General features: G+C 39.5%; 1 protein-coding gene and 1 long non-coding RNA gene across 6 annotated transcripts in view; one reads left to right on the top strand and one right to left on the bottom strand.

Moving 5' to 3' along the window:
- LOC102021543 (sulfotransferase 6B1-like) overlaps nucleotides 1-7,950 on the top strand; it is a 19,823-nt gene extending 11,873 nt beyond the window's left edge. Inside the window, exons 4-6 of the mRNA XM_005379072.2 lie at nucleotides 434-528; nucleotides 685-871; nucleotides 6,657-7,950. Of these exons, the coding sequence (XP_005379129.1) occupies nucleotides 434-528; nucleotides 685-871; nucleotides 6,657-6,775 (401 nt within the window). The 3' untranslated portion in view covers nucleotides 6,776-7,950. The remainder of the gene's footprint in view (nucleotides 1-433; nucleotides 529-684; nucleotides 872-6,656) is intronic.
- Nucleotides 7,951-9,460: 1,510 nt separating this feature from the next.
- Nucleotides 9,461-16,984, bottom strand: LOC102021113. 5 transcript variants are annotated; one of them, XR_001233055.1, is made up of 6 exons: nucleotides 16,897-16,984; nucleotides 15,981-16,413; nucleotides 15,289-15,457; nucleotides 14,990-15,104; nucleotides 14,279-14,798; nucleotides 9,461-9,893 (listed from the first exon to the last, which is right to left on the bottom strand). It is a non-coding gene; the product is annotated as an uncharacterized LOC102021113 (long non-coding RNA). The 5 variants fall into 5 exon arrangements; XR_001233054.1 differs by lacking the exon at nucleotides 15,981-16,413 and having other exon boundaries at nucleotides 14,279-14,470; nucleotides 14,685-14,798; XR_260083.2 differs by lacking the exon at nucleotides 15,981-16,413.
- Nucleotides 16,985-25,714: the final 8,730 nt, after the last annotated feature.

Below are 25,714 nucleotides of genomic sequence, written 5' to 3'. Positions count from 1 at the left end.
CCTTTAACTCACTATGTAGCCCAAGCTGGCCTTGAACTTGCAGTAATCCTCCTGCCTCAGCCACCTAAGCACTAGGATTATAGATGAGCACTATCACACCCTGCCTGTCATAGATTTTTAAAAGATGAATATTAACAGCACTTTTTGATCACCCCTTGTGTAGCTTCTCCATTTCTGCTGCCTTTTTCCTGATGTTAAGAGAGTGTAGACATAAGGAAAAAAAAAGAAAACACCAACAGGCTTGTTAAGAGATATGGCCAGCCAGCTTAATATCACACAATTATATTTAGTTGAAACAATAGTGAAATTGAACTCTTTAAAGAAAATCTCACTTGAGAGTCTAAAAAGTAAGTGCCTCGCTTCGATTACTTAGCTGAAGTGGGAAGAACCCCTCCACCATTTTTAACCACAACACAATGCACTTCTCTTCTAGTTGTATACGGATCCTGGTTTGATCACGTTTTAAGCTGGGAAGAGCACAGAAACGATAAAAACATCCTAATTATATTCTATGAAGAACTGAAGAAAGTAAGTCCTTAACGTTTCAGCAATCAAAATTTAAATCAAATTAAGTTAAAACAGGGAATAATCATTGAATTCTGCTTTCAGTTTTCAGGGAATAAATGCAGTGCTTTGATAAGACTTATATTCCATTTTTTAAAAAGAATTTTGCTTTTCGCTCAGGATTTTTCTAAAAGCTTAAAGAAAATAGCAACTTTCCTTGGCATAAATGTGAATGATAGTGAAATTAATAAGATTGCTTGGAAAACATCATTCAGTGAAATGAAAAATAATTCGGTCAAAGAAAACAGTGATCTCAATCACACCATCTGTGCCCTCACATCTGACCGGAAGCTGGTGTTCAGGAAAGGTAAGCAGGGAGGAGGTTTGGGGGCCTTGTCTTGGGGGCTCTGTTGGAGGTACAGTTGTTCTTCAATGTCTGCTCCATCTTCGTCTCTGTATTTAGCCATCTATATGTTAAAAATACTTGGAAAAAATGGTGAGTGTATGAAACAATTGTAACTGCAGGTTAAAAACTTTTGAAAAAAAAAATTGTGAGGATAGTTCAAGGCCAACCTGGACTACACAGTGAGTTGTTAGTAAGTGTTTGTTACTGTTCTCTAAAAACAGTATCACAACTACTTACATAGTATTTGCACTGTATTACATTTTATAAGTAAGAGAGAAGTTATTGAAAATAGATGGTAGATGTGCAAAGGTTATGGGCAAATACTATATGACATTTTATACGAGCAACTTGAGCATCTGAGAACTTTGGTGTCTGTTGGTTTGGGGGAGGAGGTGCTGTAACCGGTCCCCCATGGAGACACAGGCACAACTCCAGTTCCATTTTTTATTTCTCATTTTACCTTCAGAGTCCCCATATCTTGCACAGTAATTGCACATTTTCACCTCTTAGCGGATGTGTTTGAAATGAAATCTTGACTTCCTTCTTTCCAAAACTGAGATTTCCATGCCTGATTAGAGCCAATTGAGAGGCCGGTATGGAACAAATGGAAATAAACAAATGGAAATAATAACATCGTTTGATGAATGTGCATCAGGTCTGCACATTTACTAACAATTTACCCTGAGTTATGCAAACATATGCACTTAGTCACAGCCAATCAGGTGCTGTCTTCTCCTCCAGTGGGGAGGCCACAGGAACGGGGAGGAGAGCTGGACACACCACCATTCTTTTCAGGAGAGACAAAGCAGCTGATGAGCATGGACGGTCCATTTCCCCAGCTCACCCAACCAGCCAGCTCATCCCCAGATGCAGCAAGAGAGTGAGGAGAAAAGCTGCAATTATTCCCCAAGGATATTCTCAGCAAGGAAATACAAAGAGAAAAAAATAAATCGCTCACACTAATTCTTCAGTGGGGTGCACCTAGCTGCACAACTCTTCTGAAGTTTATGCAAACTTTTTATCCAGGTGTAGGAGGAGACTATCCCATAACTCATGAGGCAAAATATTCTGTGTTTATATACTCAGATTACTCACCAAAAACCAAACATTTACTGTATTTTCCTTCTCTGGCCCACCTGAATATTGGCCCACCAAGCAAATATTTTCCAATTCATGTAAAACAGATATTGTCCTAGCTTTGCAAATTATTTTCCATTTTGGTAGTTCATTTTCTATTTCCTTATCTTTGTAGAACTAGGGCTAGGAAGGAGATGAGAATTTGATTCAGTAAATACTTATTAGTAAACTATAATTTCTAGGAATTATACTCAAACACGGAATGAAACACAGCTTTTTCCTTCAGAAGAGCAGAATCTAGAGAGTCATAGAAGGCACTGACAGGAATACTCACGGCAGGAGCAAATGGGACTGGGAACATAGGTAAAAGAGAAACTTTTCTCCAGCAAATTTGAGTGATGGCATGCATCAGATCTGGGACCAAAAGCTCAAGAAATACATTACCTTGACAATATGGGAAAACAATGAGTTCCAATAAGAACAAGCACCAAGAGGAAAAGCTCAGATCACCGTAGAGTTGGGTAGTACAAGGAGCAGGTGGTCTCCTGCGCAGAGTAGTGTATGTGAGATGCAATGCAAGGGAGATAAATATTGGTGCCAGACAGTAAGTGCTTTGATGGACATTGTGAGGAGCTCTGCTTTCTTTTTCCTGTTTGTTATTTGAAGAAGGGGCTAGAAATGCTCAAGTCTGTGAGCTAGAAAATAATGGAGTCAGGATGGAAAATTGACTGGAAGAGAGTGAAAGTGGGACAGGAGGACCCGTGAAGAGATTGTTGTAATTGTTCAAGTAAAAAACTTTGAGGGTCATGATGGCGGCAGTGATGAGTCACTGTTGGGTGAAGCTCAGCTGAAAGGAGAGTCTGGAGACCACCCGCGGGTTGTAGAATCAGGTAAGGTGGGGGAAATGGTGGGTGGGGCAAGTGGTACGAGATGGAGACCAGGAGATGCTATGTAATATCCAGGGAAATGAAACCACCCGAGGAAAGCCAAGAAAAGGAACCATGCAGAATTATGAGGAAAGGCAGGATCAAATACAGCGAAGTGTTTATCATGCATGAATTCTGAAAGCAAAGGTTGCACAGAATTGGGATGGCAGCCAGAGGGGCTGACAGGATGGGAGGTAAAGAAGGGGAGCAGCAATAGTCATCTTCTCAAGGGATTTGGTGACAAGGGTATGAGCAAGGTGGTGTGGGAGCTTAAGGGCAAGGATGGGGAGAGGCAACGCAGGGAAGCCAGACAAACCCGGAAAAGATACATGTAAAGAAGTTAAAGTAAGCACAGGAGACAAACGAAAAGACTGAGAGAGAAACCAACCAAGGTAAAGAGGAGAGTGAGAAATGCGGAAGTTCTGGTGCTTACTGGAGTCCAGTACTTCATTACTGCCCTTTGAGATTCTGATTAGTAAAGCAATCAATATTCTCACTTCTTATCCTACACACTTGTGAAATATTACTCTACGCGAATGGAGATAGTCTCTGACCTCCCATACTACAACCGTGGCAAATGATATCAACATCATTGTCATCGCAACATTAACTCTAATGAGTTTAACTTCTACCTAATTAGTGTGCTGGATATAAACACAGATCAACAGTGGAAACATTTTCACCATCATTAGTCCACAAGTCTGCCTGTTAGGAAATCTTTCTGTATAAGGAATTAAACACAAGAAGGGGTCAGTAGAGTTCATTCACTTCACTCTTTTTCGGGGGGGACATAGAGTCAGAGTCAGGGATCCACACACTGAAAGTAATCATTTCAGGTAAACTACTAAAGTTGTTTCTTCAGACTCCCTGGCAAAGGAGAAATTCTTCATTTGACAGAGGTGAATCTGTAGCTGTCTTTCTTTTGACGTCAGAATTAGAGCCGATGTTTTAGAAGGTAACTATGATAAGCATGCAGATAAGGTAATGATACAAGCGTCAGAAATCTAAGTCCGTATTACAAGTTATTCTGGAACCACAAGAGTGTGGAAAGACGTATGGACAGGATGCATGTTGCAATACTGCTTACAGCAATAAAAACCCAGACTGCTAATCAGAAGCCAGGTCACATCTTTTCAGATGTTTACTACAGAGTAATGGAAATTATAGATAATTACATAACAATAACTAGCTAGCATTTATTGGGAGCTTACTCTGAGGTGATTACAGGTGATTACTCGGTTATTCTTGCTTAAACTTGGCAGTAGATGTGAGCATGGTATTCATGTTAGCCACATTTTACAGAGACATCAATTGTCTAATAACTTTCCAAATTCATACAAGTAGGAGATGGTGGAGTTGAATTAAATAAATCTAATTTATTTGAGTTTTCTGTCTTCTTTTACACTAACTAAAGGCTTATAAATTTTGTGTACCTTAGATAAACACATATAGGCATGTAAAATTTATCAATTAAACATTAACCGTTTCTTTCAATAAAGCAACAGAAATCAGTAGTACAGCTATCTTAGCTATCTTATGTGTACACATATACATATTTTTCCCATTTTTCTTTCTTTCTCTTTTCCCTCATCCCACTTGTTCTTTCCTTTTGAGCAGTTTCTTTCCCTTTCACTATACCTATTATACCTTCTAGATTTTATTCACTTTTTCAGATTCTTATACTAGTGAGATAATATGGTGTTTACACATGTGAGTCTGATTTATTTCACTTATGAGTAGGGTTTCTAGTTGTGTTCATAACCAATTTGAAGATATCAAGTGTGTAATACAATGATTGTTAATTTCCTATCACCTTGTCTGAAATTCTGTATTGCTTGTATTATTTTGTGTTATTTTGTAAATGTCTGTGTGTCTGCTAAGATGTTTTCATTCTTTTATCTTTAAAATAAAAAATCTTTCTTGTTTATCTTTTAAAAAAACAACTTAATGTGGTTGATGCTTTCTATTTTCTCTATTTTATTTATTTCTGCTTCAATCTTTATTATTTCTTGCTCTCACTTCACACTTAGTATTTTCTTTTTCTAGTTTGTTGAAGTATAAAATTAGGTGATTTATTTGAGATATTTCTTTTTTTAATGTAGCTATTTGTCACTACAAATTACCTGGGTTAGTACCGTTTTTGCCGGATCCCATAAGGTTTGCATGTGTGAGGTTCTTTTGTCTCAATATGTTTTCCAATTTGTTTGATTTCTTCTTTGAGCTCTTAGTTATGCATCTTCTCCTGAACCCTAAGTTGTCCTGTGTGTGTACTAACATGGAAGATGATCAAAGTATACTATATGAAAACAGCAGGTGACGATTTTGTGATTTTTTTAAAATGCAGTTCATATGACTGTATTTGCTTGAAAAGAAAAACATCCAGGGAAATGTACGAAAACAGATTTGTTAGCCTTGTGAGCTGAGTCTATTTCTTTGATTTTTGTGTCTTCTTTGTTTATGTGTATTTCCTATAACCTATATGCACAACTGCTATGTCATTTTAAATTTTACATTTTAAAAGAAAAAGTAAAAAGGACCCAGCGATCAAATCAGAAACTAAAAACAGCACAAGCAAACAAAAGCAGGTGAGGTAAAAGAGAGTAGCAGTAGTGTAGGTGAACTCTTACAGAAGCTGGAAGGGAGAAGTAGGCAAGACCAAAGGAAATGGTTCAGGAGCCATAATGCTGCTATGGGCCAGGCACATTGAACTCATGAAGCTGGTCTTGTGTTCAAAGTGGTGTGTTTTAGAGTCCATGCCATTTTCTGACTGAGGTCTTCCCCCCAGGTACAGGGCTCCTTCCTGTTCCTCCCTCCCACCCCTTCACATATGACAACTCCTCTTTGCTCCTTCTTGAATTCAATCTTTTGGACCAGACATTGAGAACATCAAAAATTCTTTGCTTGTAATATATTTCTTTGCCCTAGTTACACTGTCTGACATTGAAGTACAACAGAGGTATTTATTGAGCCCCCTCTGGAAGCTGCTCAGTGCTGAACTGGAAACTCAGGATTGTATAAAATTAATACATCACAGCCACTAACTTGGAAGAGTTCATAAGCTGGTGGGAAAGAAAAGATGTTAGAGGACAATATCTCACAGATTAAAATCTAGGCATAAAAGAATGTGTCACTCTTCCAGTAACTGGACATATATAGGACTGAAAGTTGAGGCCATACATGGCAAAACCAAAACAAAACTAAACAAAAAACAAAAAACAAAACAAAAAGAAATGAAAACAAAACACTACAAGGTACAAGATCCAGAGCTGGGATTTGGCAGGTAGGCATAACGGAGTTGAAAATGGTAGTTTTGACGGGCTGAGAAGTAGCCAAGTCATGTAGCCAAGACTGAGAAAAGTGATTTGTATAATAGGAGGCTGGTGGACTGTGGAAGGTATATATTTTGTCACCAAACACCTTACACTGAGACCTGGTGTTTTTGTTTCTATTCTCCATTAGTAACCTTGTAAAATAAATTTCCTTAAAGTGAAACTAGTTACCCACCTCGCTGGCATGCTTTCAACACAGTTTCTGTAATGCAGGTGCCCAAGTAAGGAGTTAAATGAAATATCTTTCTGTCCACATTCCTTTATGGTTTTATTACATTTGGGTTAGAATTTACTTTGCCTTCTGTAGTAAAACCTATGAGGTTTACATATTTTTATGATAAAGCTGACAGATTTTTTTTATGAATACTGTACATTTGAATTTGTTCTTATCTGATATATGTCCCATTTCTCTAGGAGTGGTGGGTGATTGGATAAACTACTTTACTTCAAAGCAGAAGAGAGTATTTGATGAACTATTCACAGAGAAAATGAAGCATAGCGAACTGGCAAGAGTCCTGGAGGAGATCTCTTAATACAAATGGGAAATGAAACCAATTTTCATTTTCAACCGTGCAGAACTTGGGGAATATGTAAATATTGTTTCACCTACGTGGAAAGCAGATACCATATTTTCTTCAACGAGAAACAGATAGTTCATGAATGTGTCAAAAATGTTGTGTATGAGAAACTAGTATTATCTTATTTGGTGATAGTAGAAAATTAGAAGTATGAAGGAAATATACAGCTTCTGAATGGCTGAATTATGTATCTGTTTGCAGGATATGCAGCAAGACAGAGGAGATTACATCTGTTGAGAAAGACCACATTACTGTAGGTATTGCATAAGTTGCATTACTGTACAACAGAAGAGTGAGAGATTACCTAAAATAATAGATACCTTAGAAGAATTTATTTTCTGCCTGTTTGGATAACTATGACCTCTGGACCAACATTTTTATCTCAACATTCCCTGGTATCTGTGTAAAGATATTCTCCAATGTCATAACAATAATGAATATAATCTTACTAAAATGGAAATACCTACTAGATTATATAAAATGACCACATTCCAAAATGTTGGTAAAAAAGGAAAATGAAAAGATACTCTTTCACAACAACACTGTCTTGACATTCCAGTATTTTCATTATCTTAATTCAGTTAAATTAGATATTTCCCTATTTTCCAATTTTAAAAGTTTCATCTTCCTTGTAATGTTCGTGATTGTTTGTAATATTTGAATATGTATGCTTCACTCCAGAACCACTTGCTGAGTAATCCAATCTCTATAATTCTCTCCCTCCTATAATGAGTGTTATTCTACGACTTTAACTTAGAGAACACTGTTATGAAATTTCAGTGAGTTTATTTAAGTATTATTTATTATCTAAACGACAAATACACAAATCATGTTATATTGCTTGCATTGCCATAATGTCTGATTTAAGACTTAAAGGTGAATCAAAACTGTATGTTTGAGCTCTGCACTCTCAGCAGTGGTTTGAGTTATTTATTTTAGCCAAACACTTTTATTATGTAGGTGTATTGCGAACCTGTATAAATTTTTACCATAAATTACAAATGTAAATTTTTAGTGATAATTCTAGAGTCTTCCTATAAGTGTATAACGATTCAACAAGAAATTAGAACTTCATAACTCTTCTGTACGCTCATGTTTGTTATAAATAAAACATATTCTTTTTGATTTAATGCAGTTTTTCTTCAAAATTAACATTTTTGAGGGTTCTTGTATAACTTTATTTTTCACTTATTTTATGAAAAATACAAAATTCCATAACAAAGTAAGAGAATACACTGTGCGTCATTGTCTTCAAAGTAGTTACTCAGAGTACAGGACATAAATCAGAAAGATTCTGACGGAAAAGAAACAAACACAATAACACAAAACTTTCTTTTCAACGAACTCAGATCAACTCGTGACATAAGTGAAACAGTCTAGCATATATACTAAAATATTTTTGAAACAATGGGATATGTAATTTGGGGAAATATTTGAACTGCTCCCAATTTCCTATTTATTTCTCTTTTATTTTGCTCTGTTTAAAGATTCATTTACACACTTCCCTTCTTCAAATGAATGAGGTCACTGAATAACAAAAACAATCAGATGTGATCGTAGTTGTCTTCATTTAACCGTGCTACAACTGAAATTACCCCAAGTGTTGATGGCCAGAGAATGACAAAGCTGTGAGAGTAAAGCAAAGGAGATCTGGTGAGGCTGGCAAAGGAGGAAAACAGTAACTGTAGAATGGGAGGATCCAAGCCCTGGGACTGTATATCTTCTTACAGTGTTAAAATGACAACTGAAATCAAGAGAATTGGAGACTATTGGGTGATATTATCGTATAGTATAACACTATAATAGAAGAGGAAGAGACAAAAACTAATAGACAATGAAAACTAGATATTTAATTAATAAATTCAGTATCTGAAAGTGTAATTTATTTAAAAATGAATGCTCGATAAAATGATGGGGGGGCTACATGTACTTGGATAGACTTTTGCTTTGGCCATGCTGTCTATTAGAAACTAGGAAGTTAGATATGAAAATCTCTCTGGTGAGTGTTGTGTTGGCCCTGGGGCCCCATGGTGAGGTTCATGAAGGTGAGGCCATGTGGCAGTTTGCGTTAACAGATAATGTAGAAATGAGTGTCTGTATGATGAATGGCCTGGGAATCTTGGACTTCCCTGATAGTGGCTGAGAGAGTTTGGGAAATAAATCAAGACGGATTGACCCTGCTAGTCAGAGTATGCAGTAAATGCAGATGCTGGTCATTTTTTTGCTTGCTTCCACTAAAACAGTTCAATATTCTAATTTGTATTTGATAAAAATTAACCTGTGCCATTCCTTCTTAATTCTCATGAAAATATTTGCATAACTAATTTTAAAATTCCCTTCCTGATTACTGTTTCTAAGGTGAGAGTTCAGAAAATGTTCATTCTATCCTAGTGAGTTCAGTATCTGTAAACAACACCCCACAATTGTGTTTTGGTGCCACAAATACAATAGTACAGACATCCCTCCTGTAATGACCGAGTCACTGCTCCTGTGAAATGAGTTGGTTGGTAAATGAGAAATTGTACATAGTATGTACTTACAGTATTCAGGACAAAGAAATGGTCAAAGGAAACTCCAACTTGGTGATTTTGCATTTATTTGCATAACTGTTACATGCAGTACTGTAATGTATAACAGAACATAAAACTACGGTACTGTACTGGTCAGGCCAATTAGCAGAAATTATAGTACTATATTAACAAGGTGTACTGTACCAAAAGAGAACATTGATGCTCTATAAACAAAATGTACAGAACTGTACCAAAAAAAAAAAAAAGAGGGTTCATAAATTCTAGCGGTGGGTGGTAAATCTGAACAGTGCACCTTGGTCATGAATTTGAACAGTCGTTAAACAGGTAGGTCGCTGAACAAGGAATAGCTGTACACATTTTCAATGCTTTTCTCATTAAAGAGGTAAAAGACAACTACTATATCTGTAAGTGATCACTTATGTTTGCTTTTACCTGCTATAGGTGGGCATAATCAGGTACCATTGTACTCCCTGGACATCTGCATTTCATGGGAATGCTGTCCTGTCCAGCTTTAACTCACACGAGCTAGGTTACTTCTGCTCCTGCAGGACAGAGTAGGGTGGGAGGATGTACAGTTTGATTCTGGTACATTCTTTTGCAATCCTACTTGTCCTTTTCCCACTATCTGGATCATGGCACAGAAAGCGCTAGCAGTCACCATTCAAGCTGACCAGGCAGGCTTACACCAATGCAGGCAATCCTGGAAACAGATGCCCCTGGGGTTTTCCTCTTTTTAGAAGTTCCAGGGCCGCGAATATAGCTCAGTGGCTCAAGCACCTGCCTGGCAAGCACGAGGTCGTGAGTTCAATTCCCGATACCAAAAAAAAAAAAAAAAAAAAAAAAAAGCGGGGTGTAGTAGTGCACGCCTGTAAACCCAGCACTCGGGAGGCTGAGGCAGGAGGATCCTTGCGAGTTCGAGACCAGCGTGGGCTACAAAGTGAGCTGAGGCCAGCCTGAACTTCATAGCGAGTCCCTGTCTCAAACAGGCAAAAAAGAGAGAAGTTTCAGATACCTTCCCTCAAATTCTGACCTCTTTGGTCAAATTCTAACCAAATTTCTGACCTCGCCCACTTCCATGTTTCTTACAAAACAACTTAGGGTGTATTTCTTCATCCAAACTGCCTCCAACTATTTCTCTTTTTTGTTGTTGTTGTTTTTTTCACTATTTCTCTATTGATTACTTTTGTTGTTTGTCTCCCACTTCCTTCATTTCTCTGCCTTGCCTCTTCTCCTCCGTAGTCAGTGATTAACTGCTAAATCCCAAAGACGCTAAGGTTTCATTAGTCAGCATTTTTCTCAAGTCCAAGAATTTGTCGGTGCTTTTCAGTATTTCGCTCCATAATCTGCTTTACACCCTTTCCATGAAATCCTGCTCTGATAATTCCTGCTCCTTGTCCTCTTTATCTTTTATTTTTCTTACTTTGGCTTTCCAAGGACTTCCCTTATACTTTAACTGCCCACTCTTAACCTTTAGAACCTTGCATTATTAGGTAAATGTGCGTCTCTCATTCTGGTGCACAAAGTTCTTGACAGTTAGAGTCCAGATCCTATTCACTCTAGTCTTTTCCGCCTCCACAGTCTTGTACAGCACTCATAAGAAATGTTTTAATAAATGCTGGTTATAAGCTGGGTTTGTGGAACAAACTTAAATTCTTCATCTTCCAGAAAACTCAGTTCTGATACTACAACCCCCATCTGTCCTATTTTTGCATTCTCCCAGTACTTCAAGTGTGCATTACTCGATTCTGTTTTTTAACCTAATTACGTAGGCCTTTCCATTATTGCTTAATCTGTTTCACACTGTGCAAGTCTTTCCTTCTCGATCTTATTGCAAACTCATGGAGAGTTTACAGGAAGACTCTTGAAGAACTGCCGCAATGGTTTCACTACCGAAATGGTCCAGTAAGCATGTGATTTAAGGACGGATGCACACATTTCTGTCTCTTTCTTTACTGGCTCAGCTTGTGGGTCCCGTAAGCATAAATGCTTGCTCGTTCAATTCATTTAATTCTTTGCTTTGCTTTTCTTCCACTTTACAAATAAATGACAGAAAATCAGTGTCAAAGAGGAATAATGTTGCATTTAAATAATGTTCACGTTATGTACTTTTACACTAGCTTTTTTTATTTTTTAATTGTTTTTGTTTTTGTTTTTTTGAGACAAGGTCTTGTTATGCGGTTCAGGCTGGACTTGAGCTCACTTTGTAGCCCAGGTTGGTCTTGAACTCGCAACGATCCTCCTGCCTCAGCCTCCTGAGTGCTGGGATTACAGGTATGTGCCACCACGCCCAGCTTTTAGACTAGTTTAATAAAAAGATTATTGATCCTTTTTCTAGATGCTCAGGTACAGAACTGAATGGAATTTTTCTAAGAATCAGCATAGGAAATAGTCAGAAATGACCGTTACGGTTACTTTGGATAAAGCCCTGGGTGGTACATGAGTCAGTGAGTCAGCAGTATAGCCAGTACCAGAAGCAGCCAATTAGAAAACCAATTAGAGGCAAACACTGTGCTTCATTTAGATAAAGACAATTTGGATTATTACCCTTCCAGAGTATGAGGACTGTTATCTCAAGCTATCCCAAAGCAAATTTGGGTAAATAAATGTGAGCAAAGTCTTGTTCCTTTGCAATATTATTCCTACTAGTTTAAAACCTCTATCACTCTTAGTATACAGTTATAAGGGTTTACAAATCATTGCTTGTTGAATGGCTATGCTACCGCTATTCTTGGTGTCTTTTTTTTTTTTTTGGTTTTTCTCCGGTGCCGGGAACCGAACTCACGACCTTGCGCTTGCCAGGCAGGTGATTTGCCGCTGAGCTAAATCCCCAGCCCCTACCGCTATTCTTGGGATGAAAAGGAAATTCTTAGTGTGTTAGTAATAGCAGGAGAATAAATATGAGCAAATCTATGTATATGATAACTATGTGGATGGATAGATCTAAAATTATTACTTTGTTCAGCTCGTTTGCTATTTATTTCAATGACTCATATTAATTTACTTCAAATTTGCTCTCATTGAGATGGAGAATATAGGTCTTTAGAGATTCTCCCTTATATAGACCGCTCCTGTGTTTTGTGAAAGGCTCATAGTCATCAAGATCTGTCTTAAGTGACAGCTGAGGGGAGATTCAGCAGGCAGTGAGAGAACATCTTTCTGATAACTGCAGGGAGATAGTACATTTCTGAGTAATTGGTCCAAAGGGAGTTTTAATTAAACAAATTAGTATGACTGCTAAATCTTGCTACGTGTTGCACAGTTGAGGTAGAAAATGATATAAAGAAGTTCATTCACTCCAGACAGAAATATTTTCAATCATCAGGTAAAAATACAAGTTAACAACGCTGCTATTAATTTTGCTGAAAAGCCAGTTCTGGCAAATTCGGTAACTCTCTCCCTCTTCTTTTGTTTATATCACAAAGATCAATTTTATCCTCTTTTGTGGGACTTCGGCTCCTGATTTCAGCACCAGTTATAAGGCTTCTGCAGCCCGTGGTGTAAAGTAAAATTTTCCTTCTGAGATGCATGAAACCGAAGTCGGAATCCCTTGAGCTCTCTACAAAATGCAAATAAAACTGAGGGCCCCAGAATCATGAGGCTCTGGTGACAGGCAGTGTCACAGTGCTCTTCCTAAAATACTGCTCGAGCAAAGAGACAGATAAGCGGGCTTCAGCAACTAGTAAGTGTGCTAGTGGGGCCTCATTTGGTATCTATCCTGTTAGAGATAGGAATTGATAAGCTCAAGTAAGCTCCTGGCCTCAATGGTAGGTTATATCTCTGTAAAATTTGTCCAGCTCCAGATTCCTGCTTTGAAACACAAGATATAAAATTCAAGAAGCAGTGATGTCTATTTCTGTAGGATGGGAGAATGCCCTGGGGTCTACCCACAGCTGTACCTTGCCCATGCCCTCAATTAGCTTCCTTGGAGACACTACTCCCAGAATTGGAAAGAAAGAGGAATGTGGTACAGGGTGCCCATGGAGGGTGGAAGAAACCACACGCAAAGCGGACATCATTTCCTCAGTCACATCATGTCCGCTCTTTACTATGAACTCCGTCTCTTCTGCACTCCTTCCAGCTGTGCTTGTTAACCAGGCGGAAAGGGATTTCCATGCGGGAGAATGAGCTCATTGTTTTTGCAGGTGGCAGAGGAAGACTAGGGAGTCCCTTAGAACGGACTACAGGTACTGCACCAAATCCCGGAAATACTGAGGTGTAAGCCAGACAATGTGGGCTTTTCAAAGCTTTCATCTAGAGATAGAGTGATGTCTATACAGGAAGTACGTAATGATAGAGCTCCATGGACCTGGATCTTTGTGTGAGGGTCAGGGATGGGGTCCAGAACAGAGCCCCAGAGATTGCAACTGGGAGGCAATGGCGTGGTGGGCCACAACTGTTCCGGGCCAAGTGTACCCAGCGTGCCCACACAATCAATCAGGTTTCATCTCATGAAGTGTGACCCTCTTGCCATGTAGGTCAGGAATTAGGAAAGAGAACATGGCTGAAGTTGATGGCCCCTATCAGCGATGGCAAACATTTTAGAGGTTTCAGTGATAACAAATGATGGCTGGCTGTGGTGTGCGTGCCATAGGTTCGCCACCCTTGCAACTTGGCCCCCCAATGTCGGGTTCAATCCTGCCCTGTCTCTGGATCCAGAAAACCAGCCGCACTTTAATTCTGCCTAGAAAAATATTATGCTAATTTACAAAATTGTTTCCTTGGTGTTCCTCTCCCTGCCCCGCATTCTGCTTTAAGACAGTATGCTTTTGCAGAATATCAGCATGAAAATCAGTCACCCCTGAGACACTTGTTAAATATTCAGCCTCACCCCCAGTGGTTCTGATTCAATTCGCCTGGCTTAGTTCTGGCCTCTGCATGTTTTAAAACTTCCCATGATAACTCAAATGAGCCCTTGGGTTGAGAATACCTGAGTTAGCGGAGTCCTTTACAGATGAACAAGTGTGTGTCCAGAGGAAGGTGGGTGGGAGGAGACCACTGAGGCCAGCCTGGTACTCAGGAAGAAGATCTCCAAAGAGAAGGGAGTGTGGCGTGGTCTGTGAGCTGGGATTCTATTCCTCTGCGCCTTCGGGGGGCCATCTTCGCTCCCCGATTCACTGTTCTAGCAAGAAGATTCAAAGTTCAGTGTGTGCATGCATGCAGGTCGCCTAATGGGATTTTATTAATCTGCAGATTTCTGGACCTTATCCCAGAAATTCTGAGCAAGGAGCTCAGAGACTAGAATACATATTTTAATAATTAGTATTACATTTAGTGATTATTATATGGAATTTTGATGCAGGGGGCTGAGGAAGCACACTTTGAGGAAATACCACCTAGTCTAGGCCTTCATCAAAGCTATAATCTGTTGCCTTAGGAATGTTCTGGATCTTCTATGTAGTGTCTGACCTTTGGTGGTCAATAAAATCCCTGGGCTTTAATTTCCACATCTGTAAGAAAAAAAAAAAAAGAAAAGAAAAGATGTATAGAGGCCATTTTAATGATTTAAGACAACCAAGTAACAGAACAGATTGCTTTGGAACTACGTCTTTGTTTTTAGCAAGTCCTAAGGCAGTAGCCCAGTTGTGCTATGTCTTGCCCCGTCACCCATGTTCCTTCTCTTAATTGACTTAAGGCTTACCCCAACATTGTTAGAAGAAGCTCCATCCATGTGATTTGTTGTAGAGGAAGACATAAATACTGCTCCAGTACTTCATAAAGAATCTCCTAAAGTGGATATTGATTGCTGTGTGAAGCTTGAACAATGAAAACATGTTATTAAATCTCCTCAGACTCTTTATTAGTTATTTCCAATCAGTTGGTGAAAACCCCATGCTTTTAAAGCTAGATCTGTAATGACACCCAGTGGCCAAAATGTGAACCACTGAGATTTTTAAAAGTATTTTCTTCAGTTTACAAATACTATTTCATCTACTTTACCTTCACATTTTGACAGCACTCAGCGTCAAAGCATGAAACGGTTCTACATCAGATATAACACTGTGAAATCCAGACAGACCACAAGTGCTATTTGCAGTTGCAAATCTCCCAACCAGTTCAGGCCAACAAGGACTTCAGGTCTTCAACAAGGTCATACTCATACACAAACCTTTTAGACATAGAGAAAGTGATTTATGTCAGCATATAGTAAACAAGCAGCAGACCAGAACCAGGAGAGTGTATGAAAGACAAGGAAGACTTTACAACAGTCACATGTGGTTCTCTAAATAATTAGGAAATAATTAACATGCTTAGCAATTCAGGTAACAGTAATGACCTTACCCTGTACCCATCCCACAATGGTAGAGGCAGAAATTACCACAGTGATAATTTTGCACATTCATTCACTTACTGAATATCAAAAAATACTTTAGATGAGAAGGGGAAGAGGGACAGGGAAGAAGGGACAAGAAAAAAAGAAAACAGAAGGAAGAAATGGGAACAAAGATTTTGTAAGGGGACGATGGGTTGAAGGGAGGCGAGGGGAATGGGAAAAAAATAAGAAGTAAGGTATGTCACGTACAGGTACAAATTCCCTGTGATGAATGTTATCTATCTATCTATATGTATGTATCAATAAAATTTTAAAAATCAATTTTAGAAAAGGAAGAAAGAAAACTATAAAAAGATACTTCCTGGTGTCCTGGTTTGAGGATCAGACTTGGAGAAGGAGGCTGTGTTCAGGAAATTTGTGAAGGTGTGCTGTTGGGATCACATTTGCAGGAGATCCATGCAGGAAGGACCAGGAGGGACAGGGAGAGGTGAGCTCCTCTGCACGCCCAGTGAGACGTCAGCTGACCTCAAGCAGAGCTATGAAGCTAGCCTGGCTTCTCAGCGTTGTCCCTTCCTGGGACAAGTGGGTAGGACTTTTATCCTCTGTGTCCATTCAGTCATTGGAATGGGCTTTGTCCTTGAGAAAGGGTGTTTCCCAGGTGAAACAGTTCCAAGGAGAGCTGACAGCCGAGGCTTATGTACTGACAGGCCTCCCAGCAGTTGAGCAGATAAAGCCTTCAGTCCCTAGGGCCATGCGCACGGCCCATCAAAACATCCACCACACTGAAGCAACTGCTGACAACAAAACAGATAGTCTTCCTGATCTTTTATAGTTATAAGATGCACAGTAAGAGGGCTGGGGATTTAGCTTAGCGGCAAAGTGCCTGCCTGGCAAGTGCAAGGTCATGAGTTCGGTTCCCGACACTGGAGGAAACCCCCCCCCAAAAAAAAAGATGCACAGTAAGGATGGACACCCTAATAAATACCTAGATTGTGACAGAATAGTGGACATTAGGAGAATAATAGGCAAGGGTTAGAGAACAAGAACAGTGCTCAGCTCTTTGGGTTGCGTCATCAGGTTAGAAGGTGGGAAGGACACCAGAAAAATATGTGACACTCATACTGGGAAGTGTTTAGCTTATTCTGTGTTCAGTCTGAAGCTACTCTAAATTTACAAAAGAAACAAAAGGTACAAAGTAGACAACTAAAGTGGTGATGCAACAGCAAGCAGAAACACTGAAACAACACCCAGGATTTGGAGGCAGATTTACTTACATCTATGGGCAAGGATGGGGAGCATTCTCAGAATATCAGGCCCTGATCTCTGGTGGTCTAGGGCTTATACGGGATAAGGAAGCAGGAAGTACAGAGGCAGAATGGCTTGTCAGCTGGGGACTGGTTTATACAATGTGCTTCATAGTGACCAGCTATGCATCACAGTGACCAGCCGTTTCTAAGAGACAGAAGCAACTGGAACTGGAACAAGAACCTGGGCAACGAACAAACTGAAGTACACTGGGTGGGGGGGTTGGCACCTCTTGTTACTGTCAGCGAACAGATTGGACTAAAAGAACATCAGGCATTTCGGTGCCAACATAGAGATCCAACATTTTCATTTAAAGGTCATCTCCAATTTGGTCCTATTGTTTCTGGTTTTGTTTTTCATCATTGCTTCTAGAGTCTGTGGGCTCTGTATGAAGGGGCCTCTTCAATTCTCTGAATATAATGTGCCAACCTCTTTTCTTTGGTATTATCCTCTGAAACTGATATAGGAAATGATATCAGGACCTCTGAATCTGATACAAGGGAAATAGTCTAACTCTCAACCTGTTACATGTCTGATACACACTGAGTTCATGTTTTCTAACATCAAAGAATAAATTTTAGGAACAATGGAGGTGAAGAGTAGGAAATACTTATTGAAGAATAGAAAGCTCTTGTGTGAGAGGGACAGGAGTGGACACTGGAAGGACCAGTGTCCTATTCTGGGAATGTCTAGGACCTCACTTCTCAGGGGGGTTGTTTTACAAAGCACAACCGTGTGGGTTACAACATGGGTTACAGATATGATCAACCAATAAGATTATAAGTATAGCCACATAGGTAATATTGATCTAATGAGGAAGTCACATAGTGTGTGTGTATGAAAAGAACAAAGAAATTCTCAGGTAGTGATGGATCCAGGGGTTTTGGTTGCCCACTGAGGTCACTGATGCGTGTCTGGATTTTATTAGACCAAATTTTATCACTTATCTCATCCCTTAAGGAGTATGTAGGCCTAGTCCTTTTGTTGTTATATTGAGGCTTGGCCTCCAAATGATGCATCTCCAACCACAACTTCAGTGTGTTTTCACCTTTGGTCTCAATTCTCTTGAGGGCCCAGCCTTACCTGACTGCCTATATTATTACATAACTTAGCTGCCTATATTATTTTCCTGTCTGAAGAGGTATCCTGAACGGCCATGAAGGGGAGGAGGGAAGGAAGGTTCTGGCTACTTCAGGCTGAAGGGGTCATAGTTATGACTGGCAGTCAGAGATGATCTCCAGAGGGTCTGTCTAAAGGTCCTTGGTAGACATCAGTTATTTTCATCTTGGGTAGGTGTACAGATTTGAGTCTGGAGGAGACAAGAAAACAGTTAAAAATGTATGGGCTAAACTATAAAATCAACAAGACTATTATGAATTCGACCAAAAAATATTCCCACCAGGAAGAACTAGTAATAACTTCCCATGAAGAGTGTAAGGAGAAGGTCTAGGAAGTTTTAGAATCTGATGTGGCATTAACCTGTCATTTAATACATTCAACAGCCATCGCGATATTAGCAGAAGGATCAGGAATGTACACAGAGCATTTAGTTATTATAATAGCACAAGTACACTCTTGTGTTGTTGTTAGAATGTTTGATGTCATTCGATTTTGTAGGACAGCTTTCTCATTACTTTTATTTCTTTATTTAGGGGAGAGAGACCAGTTGAGGTTTCATTTAAGGCCCATTGAATATAGTTAGTCAAGTCCTCAATATGTTGCATGACTCCTTCTAAACCTAGGGAAGGAACAAAGATTAAGCTAAATGATCATACCAATAAAATACACTTTTAGACCATCGATGTTGCAGATGGGTAAGTTTGCAAGTTTGTTGATATTTTGGACACTCCTGTCTTGTACCATGCAAATCCCCTATGTTATAATAAACATCTTGTTATAATAAACATCTTGTTAGATGCTTGTTATAACAAGCATGCATCTCCCTATGTAGAGAGCAACCGGGGCCACTAATGGGTTCTGCAGGACCAATTAGTGCCACTGGGGGCTTCCCATCTAATTCAGGGTGAATAAACCAGTCTACTGCAAACCAGTCTTTGACCTGTAAAGTTGTGGTGTATATATACTGTTTGAGGGGTGTTCATCTCAAGTATTTAGTAGAGTTGGGCCAATGAGAATAAGAATGATTCTTTTGGTTCCCAACATAAGGGGGCCTTTCTACTAAGTTGTCTTGTAGTTAGAGTTAACCATATATAATTGCCTCATATCTGAAAGTATCCATCTTTATGACTGTTGGCTCTCATGATAAGACTCTTACTCTTACTTAATAGGGGTTTTACTAGTATCTGTAGGGAGGTTTTAGTGGCTTTTTTAGAAAAAATTCAATTATGTCCAGAACCATAAAGGGTAAAGGACACTCAGTTACCTTGTTTTGTTTTTGTTTTTGTTTTCCAGTACTGGGAATCGAACTCACTACCTCGAGCTTGCCTGGCAGGCATTGTGCCACTGAGTTGAATCCCCAGCCCCACTTACCTTGCAACAGTCAGATAAACTATGAACTATTGAACTCTTTTGTGTTTCATCAGTGTAGTATTACAGTTTATTTTAACCATCTCTTTGAAGTGGGCATACCCACCAAGAAAGTCCTAATGTACTTGAGAAGGGGAGCAGGTCACGTATCTAACAAGATGTTTATTATAACAATTTTGCTTAGTCCTGTATCTAGACTAGAAAGGAATTACATTCTCTTTCAGGTGGTAAAGTAATTAATAACAGGGCTAAGAGTTACATCTTAGATCACTTATCTGAAGACTTTTTTTCTTTTTGAACAAAAACTTTAAGTCTTATATGGGTTCACAGGAGTATTCAAACGGTTGCTCAACTCAGCAACAGTCTCAGGTTCTCAGGATTTGAGTTGGGTGTGGAGTATCCAGGAGTCCAGGCTTGCTACCTTGACAGCTCATGGAGTTGATAGGATCACAGTGTATGGTCCTTCCTAAGTTGTTCCTAGGGAAGGAGATGATGAGGAAAGAAAATTTACCAGTAATAAATCTCCGAGTTGGAATATGAAACCTCTCTTTTGTTTAGGTTGAGCTTCTGTAAGCTGTTGAAGGGTCTGCTGGAATTTAGCCAGTGTGGTGACATCCTTTAGTAAGGCATCTGTTTCTCTACCAAAATCATTAATGAGAAAAGGGCATCTGTAAAGTATAGTGGACTGAACACCTAGAATTTGAGGTGTATTTTTTATTTTGATAAGTGTTAAAGGTAGGAAGTAAGGCCACTATAGGTGGGTTTCTTGAGCCATTTTGTGAAGATTTCTCTTTAAGTTCTTATTCATCTTTTCTACCTATTTTTGATAATTGTGGCCTCCATGCCCAGTGAATGTGATAGAGAATTCTCAATACCTGAGAGACAGCCTATGTGACTGTTGCTTTAAAAGAAGGCCCATTATCACTTTCTGAGTTTTTAGGAAGTTTAAATCTGGGGTTGATTTTTGAGACCAAAACCTTTACCAACTCTTGTGCCTTTTCTTGGTAGAAAGGTAGCAGGGTTTAAGGAGGAATATGTCCTTATCTGGATGGCTGGTCTTTCTAGACAGCTCTAGGGCACACAAGACATCCATTTACTACAATGTCTAATTCATGACTCAGATGTCCTACAGGCTGCTGAGCAGGTCCACAATCCTATGTAAGTACTCCCAAAGCCATGCTCCACTTTTCATCCACATACAGATTGAAATGTTGTCTTTTTGGTAGGCCTAGTGCTGGGGCATTTAGAAGTGCTTGTTTAAGCTTCTGGACTACAGTTTGGAAATTCCCAGGTTAAAATATGGGTATATGTCTTCTGAGAGAGGAACTGGACTTTCAGACATAATTAAAAAGGAATGGGCAAAGAGAAAGCCATCCCAGTTAAGCCTAAGTGTTGTGAGAAATAGTGTTATCTCTTTTTCAGTGACTCCTTTCATTGAGGTACGATGGTTGGAGAGAAGTCCATGGTTGGAAAGGACTGAGAGACACCTGCCAGTGTCCAGCTATAGGCTGGTTTCTTTCTCCTCTAGTCAGGATTATCTGGGGCTCTTCTGTGATGACAATATGGCCAGAGCAAGAAGGCAGAGAATGCCCTAGGGCCCCTCAGTTTTGCTGGACCAACTGGTAAGATAGTTGTGATTCCTGGGCCCTTCACCTCAGGGGGCAGTTTGACTTCTAGTGGTCACTTTTGTAATCAGGGCATGGTTTAGGGGGTCTCTTATGATGGTTCTTATCACAGTCTCTCTTAAGGTGGCTTTGTTTTTTTTTGCAGCAATAGGTGAGTTTAGTTATTGAGCTCTTCTTGGAGCCATAAGAATCAGACTTAGGGTTTATTCCTTTAGGGCTGCTGCTCAGGCTACTGCTTTCTCTTGGATCTTCTGTTTTCTCTCCTTGGCTTCTTCCTGCTTTTAATTATAGAATACTGAGGAAGCAATCTTTACTAAAGTACCAAGTGAGCTATTGGAGCAAAAGCCATTGTTTGTAGCTTTTTCCTAAATGTGGGGCTGACTGGGTAGTAAACTTATCTTTAGGAATAATCTGTCTTTTTATTGAATTGGGAGCCTGGGATGTATGCTTTAGTAATGTCTCTTGTAAATTATGTAAGAAGGCAGAGGGGTTTTCATATTTTCCTGATGAATAGTTGACAATTTAAAATAATTTAAGGGCTTAATCCTTGTCCTACTTAGACCTTCAAGAAAGCACATCTAAAGATACCTCTTATTCCAATCTCCTGTCTGGTTGGTAGGCCAGTAGAGATCTTGTATAGGGACTGCTTCAGCTCCAGTAGGATCCAGTTGTTCCCCCTGGCTGCCTGTCTTCTGGCCTTCTAAGGTTAGCAACATGATATTCATCTCCAAAGGTAATAGCAGCTTGTAATGCTGCTTGTCTCTCAGCAGAAGTCAATGCTTAAGAGTACCATTACTTCCTTCCATTTTAGTTCATAGATCTGAGTAAGTCCTTTAAAGACCTCAATGTACTTAACAAGATCATCTGAAAACTTTCCCAGGTCTTGTTTGATCTGTTTGAAATCACTGAAAGAAAGACATGTGGATACAGGTATGTCCAAATTTGTTATTTATTTCCTGTAATGGGTAATGTCCTTGAGGGGTTTGAACAAAATCAGCTATGGGTGGATATAGCCCAGTAGAGGCTTCAGCTATGGCTGGCTTAGAATCCTCACCTTTAGACTGTAAGGGGTAAGAGGTAGACTCTAAGGGGTAAAAGGGAGGGATCTCAGACTCTAAAGGGCAAGGAGGGAAAACTTTAGACTCACTAACAGTGAGTGGGATTTTGAACAGGATTGTTTTGGAAACCTCTTTCTCAGGCTCCAAAGGTTGAGGAAGAGAAGTCTCAGGCACAGTGACAGTGGCTGTCTTAAGGGTCGAAGTGTCTGGTTTTTCTGTGACATACACTTACACTTGGAACACAAATAGGGATTATCTCTTAGTGCAAAGAAAATCTGAACATAAGGTAATTTTTACCCTTTTCCTCCTCCCTTACTTTACAATTTTAGTTGTGAAATAGTATCAGAATCAGTATTTCCCTCTGTATTCCATTTTGGCTCTAGGAGGTAGGTAGGCTATGCATGGGTACAGAAAAATATTAAATTGCTCTTTTTCAATATGTAGGGGCCGAACATCTTCCAGTGCTTAAGAATACATTCCAAAGAAGTAAGAGACTTTGACATTGAGTATCCCAAGCTGAATCAAGAAAATCCTTTTTAATTTTTATTTGTTTTCTATATCTTCAAGTCCTCTCTGAGGTGACCCACTCCAGAAAGATGTTGTGGTCAAATGAGCCACCCTTACCAGTGCAACCCTTTCGTCTCTGGAAATTTGAAGTGTTAACCCCAGCAGGTGTTTTTAAAGGTGTAAGCTATCATTGATTCCAGCTGTACCAGTCATGTTTTAAAGAAGGAAGTATCGCTAGCAAAGCCAATGATCAAGAGATCTAAACCATTGTTTCTAATTCTTTGAGAGAGTGAGGCACATAGCTCAAAGGAGGGTACTTCCTGTCCTATAAAAGAGATCATCTCTAGAGGTAGAGTCAAGTAAATGGCATGGAGAAATCCTGTCCTGTGCTCTAGGGTGAAGAAGCCTCCAAGGCATTTGTGTTATCTACCTAATGACCCAGGCAACCTTCCTTAGCAGCAAAACAACACTGTCTTACTCAAGAGTATTTTAAAATTTTATGTCTCTAAGGCTCACAGGTTAAACTTACACTCATTGCCTAGCAACCACAACTTACGCTGAGTAAAGGCACGCTTACCAGTTTTTCTACATGCACATGAAAGAAGACAAAGGCTGACTACAGCCCTTTTCTCTTTACTCCTAGTTAGCATAATTAAGTCACAAATGTAAATTGCTTCTCTGATAGTTTCTCTTCTCTGTGAAAAGCATAGTCATTGGAGGCTGGCTTTGCTTAACATCCTGGAGGGAAGGGTAGTGTCTAATGGAGGAGTTTTAAAGTTAATTCTTAGCAAGTTGGAGAAAAACTGGTTTTTAACTTACTAGGAGAGGGAGGGAGGAAGAGAGGGAGGGAGAGAGAGAAAAAGAAGAGAGAAGAGAAAAAGTTTTCTGCTGGTTACCCAGCTGGGCTGTTGGGACCCAGCTTCCACTGAGGAACCTTTGGGTATCTGCCAGAGAGTTGCCCTGGCCATGACCTCTCAGTTGTCCTCTCAGCTTCTGTTAGTTTTACGCAACCAGAGATGTGTCTCCAGAAAGGAATCTAGCTGCCTGTCTGACCAACATTCAGTCCCCTACACACATAAATGATGTGAACCAGGCCTTGGAGTGGGGAGAGAGAGCGAGCCAAAGGTTGAGGATTTTCTCTTAACCTACATGTGGTTTGGTCCCTTAAATGTTGTACTTGGGAAATACCTCCTTTTAGTCTAACCCAGAAGTTGGTTCTTCCCCCAGGGTCTCAGTCTCCTGAGGAAGACTATTATCTGGAACACTTAAGTGGGGGCATGCTTTCATATGTATTCTCCTGGATGGGCAAAATTTCGATGTCTCATCTGACCTAGAGATGGGGTATGTGTTCCTCATCTAAGATGACTTCCCTGTCTTGGGCACTAGCAAACAATCATTTTCTACTGGCCCAGCTTAAACGCTCTTAGTTGGAAGAGGCTGGGACAGTTTAGAGAACTTTGTCTAATCTTACATGCCTTTAAAAGGAAAGTATAAAGTGGAAGGAAGCATCAGAAATGAGATTAGAAAAAGGAAGTCTTTTCTTCTCATGCTCAGTGAGTTATTCAGACAACTTTCTCATAAGTGGTCACTCTCAGGTTGGAAAGGAGAGAATAGGGAATCTCAAGAGCTAAGATTGCCTCTCATCAGCAGATCAGACCAGAAAGGAAACTGTGGTAGAACAGGCTCACCGTTTTCTTCGAGTGTAGAGAAGGATTGGGCCAGAATGTCTCAGCGAAACCTGTCCCCCAAGTCTTAAGAAAGGTCATTGACTAACTGCCTGACAGAAGTGGTCCCATGATTTATTAATAGGCATGTATATTTTCTGAATATAAACTAGATTTCCTAAAAAAGACCCATTGTACAGCATTTTATAAATTTACCCTGAGTTAGTATCAAAGTCCACTAGGTAGTGTTCTGATATTTCTTCTTAGCAAACCACAGCAGTCAAAACAAGTCAAGCAAGGCTAAATGTAGCATACATAAGACAGGAATATAAGATCATGCCAGCAAAAGTAAAATGTCTCATCAAAGAAATATGATCTTTTCATGTTCTCAACTTAAATTTACCATCATTTTAACAAAAGATAAGAGACAACTGACGAAGGCAAGGCATAAAATTCAAAGCATGAGCAGTTAACAAAATGTTTAAAATTCAAGACATAAGCATTAACAAACAGAGATGACAATTTTGATTACTTGAGCTCCAATCCAGAATCTATAAAACAAAAGCAATTGCTTACCTCTGCCCAATTATCTCACTGGGACTTCCCAAATGATATAGGAAATGATATCAGGACCTCTGGATATGATATAAGGGATATATTATAACTCAACCTGTTAGATATCTGATACAATGAGTTCATGTTCTCTAAAATCACAGAATGGATTTTAGGAACAATGGAGGGCAAGAGTAGGAAAGAGGGATAGAAAGCTCCTCCCTGAGAGGGACAGGAGCAGATACCTGGAAGGTAGACAGACCATCCAGGGCCCCACTTCTCAGGAGAAGTTTTATAGAGCACAAGTGTGTGGGTTACAACAACATGGGTTACAGCTATGATAAACCAGTAAGATTATAAGCATAGCCATGTAGGTAATATCGATCTAATGGGGAAACAAGTCAGTCATGAGTGTGCATGGGAAGAACTTCTCGGGTAGTTGATAGATCTGGGGGTCTTGGTTGCCCACTGAGGTGACTGATTCCTCTACAGACTTTATTAGACTCTAATAATACCAATGAAATTTTATGCAGTCTTTTAGGTCCAGCTCAAATTTCATCTCCTCCTTAAAAGTTTTTCCTTTTTAATGTCTTTAAGGACTTCTGTATGATTACTCTTAAGACAAAACAAAAATTCCTTAATGGAACTCACAAGACTCTGATTTTGAGGGCCTTCCAGACTCATCCCACCCTTTGTGTCTTACTATCTTTTTATTTTCAGGAAATACCAGTTTTTTAATATGTTAGATAAGTCACTGTTGAGAAAAAACACCCCTCACAAGTAAAATTGCCTTACTGATGATTCTCCTTCAAAGAATCATTGTTTAATCAAGAGTATTTCCAAGTTCACAGATATATGAAGAAATTTAAAATACTCTGGATTACAGTTGTTTAG

Source organism: Chinchilla lanigera, unplaced genomic scaffold (genome assembly GCF_000276665.1).
Source record: "Chinchilla lanigera isolate Chin_1 unplaced genomic scaffold, ChiLan1.0 scaffold00012, whole genome shotgun sequence".
Taxonomy (NCBI): domain Eukaryota; kingdom Metazoa; phylum Chordata; class Mammalia; order Rodentia; family Chinchillidae; genus Chinchilla; species Chinchilla lanigera.
Note: the sequence above shows the minus strand (reverse complement) of the source record. Positions and strands in the feature narration are given on the sequence as shown.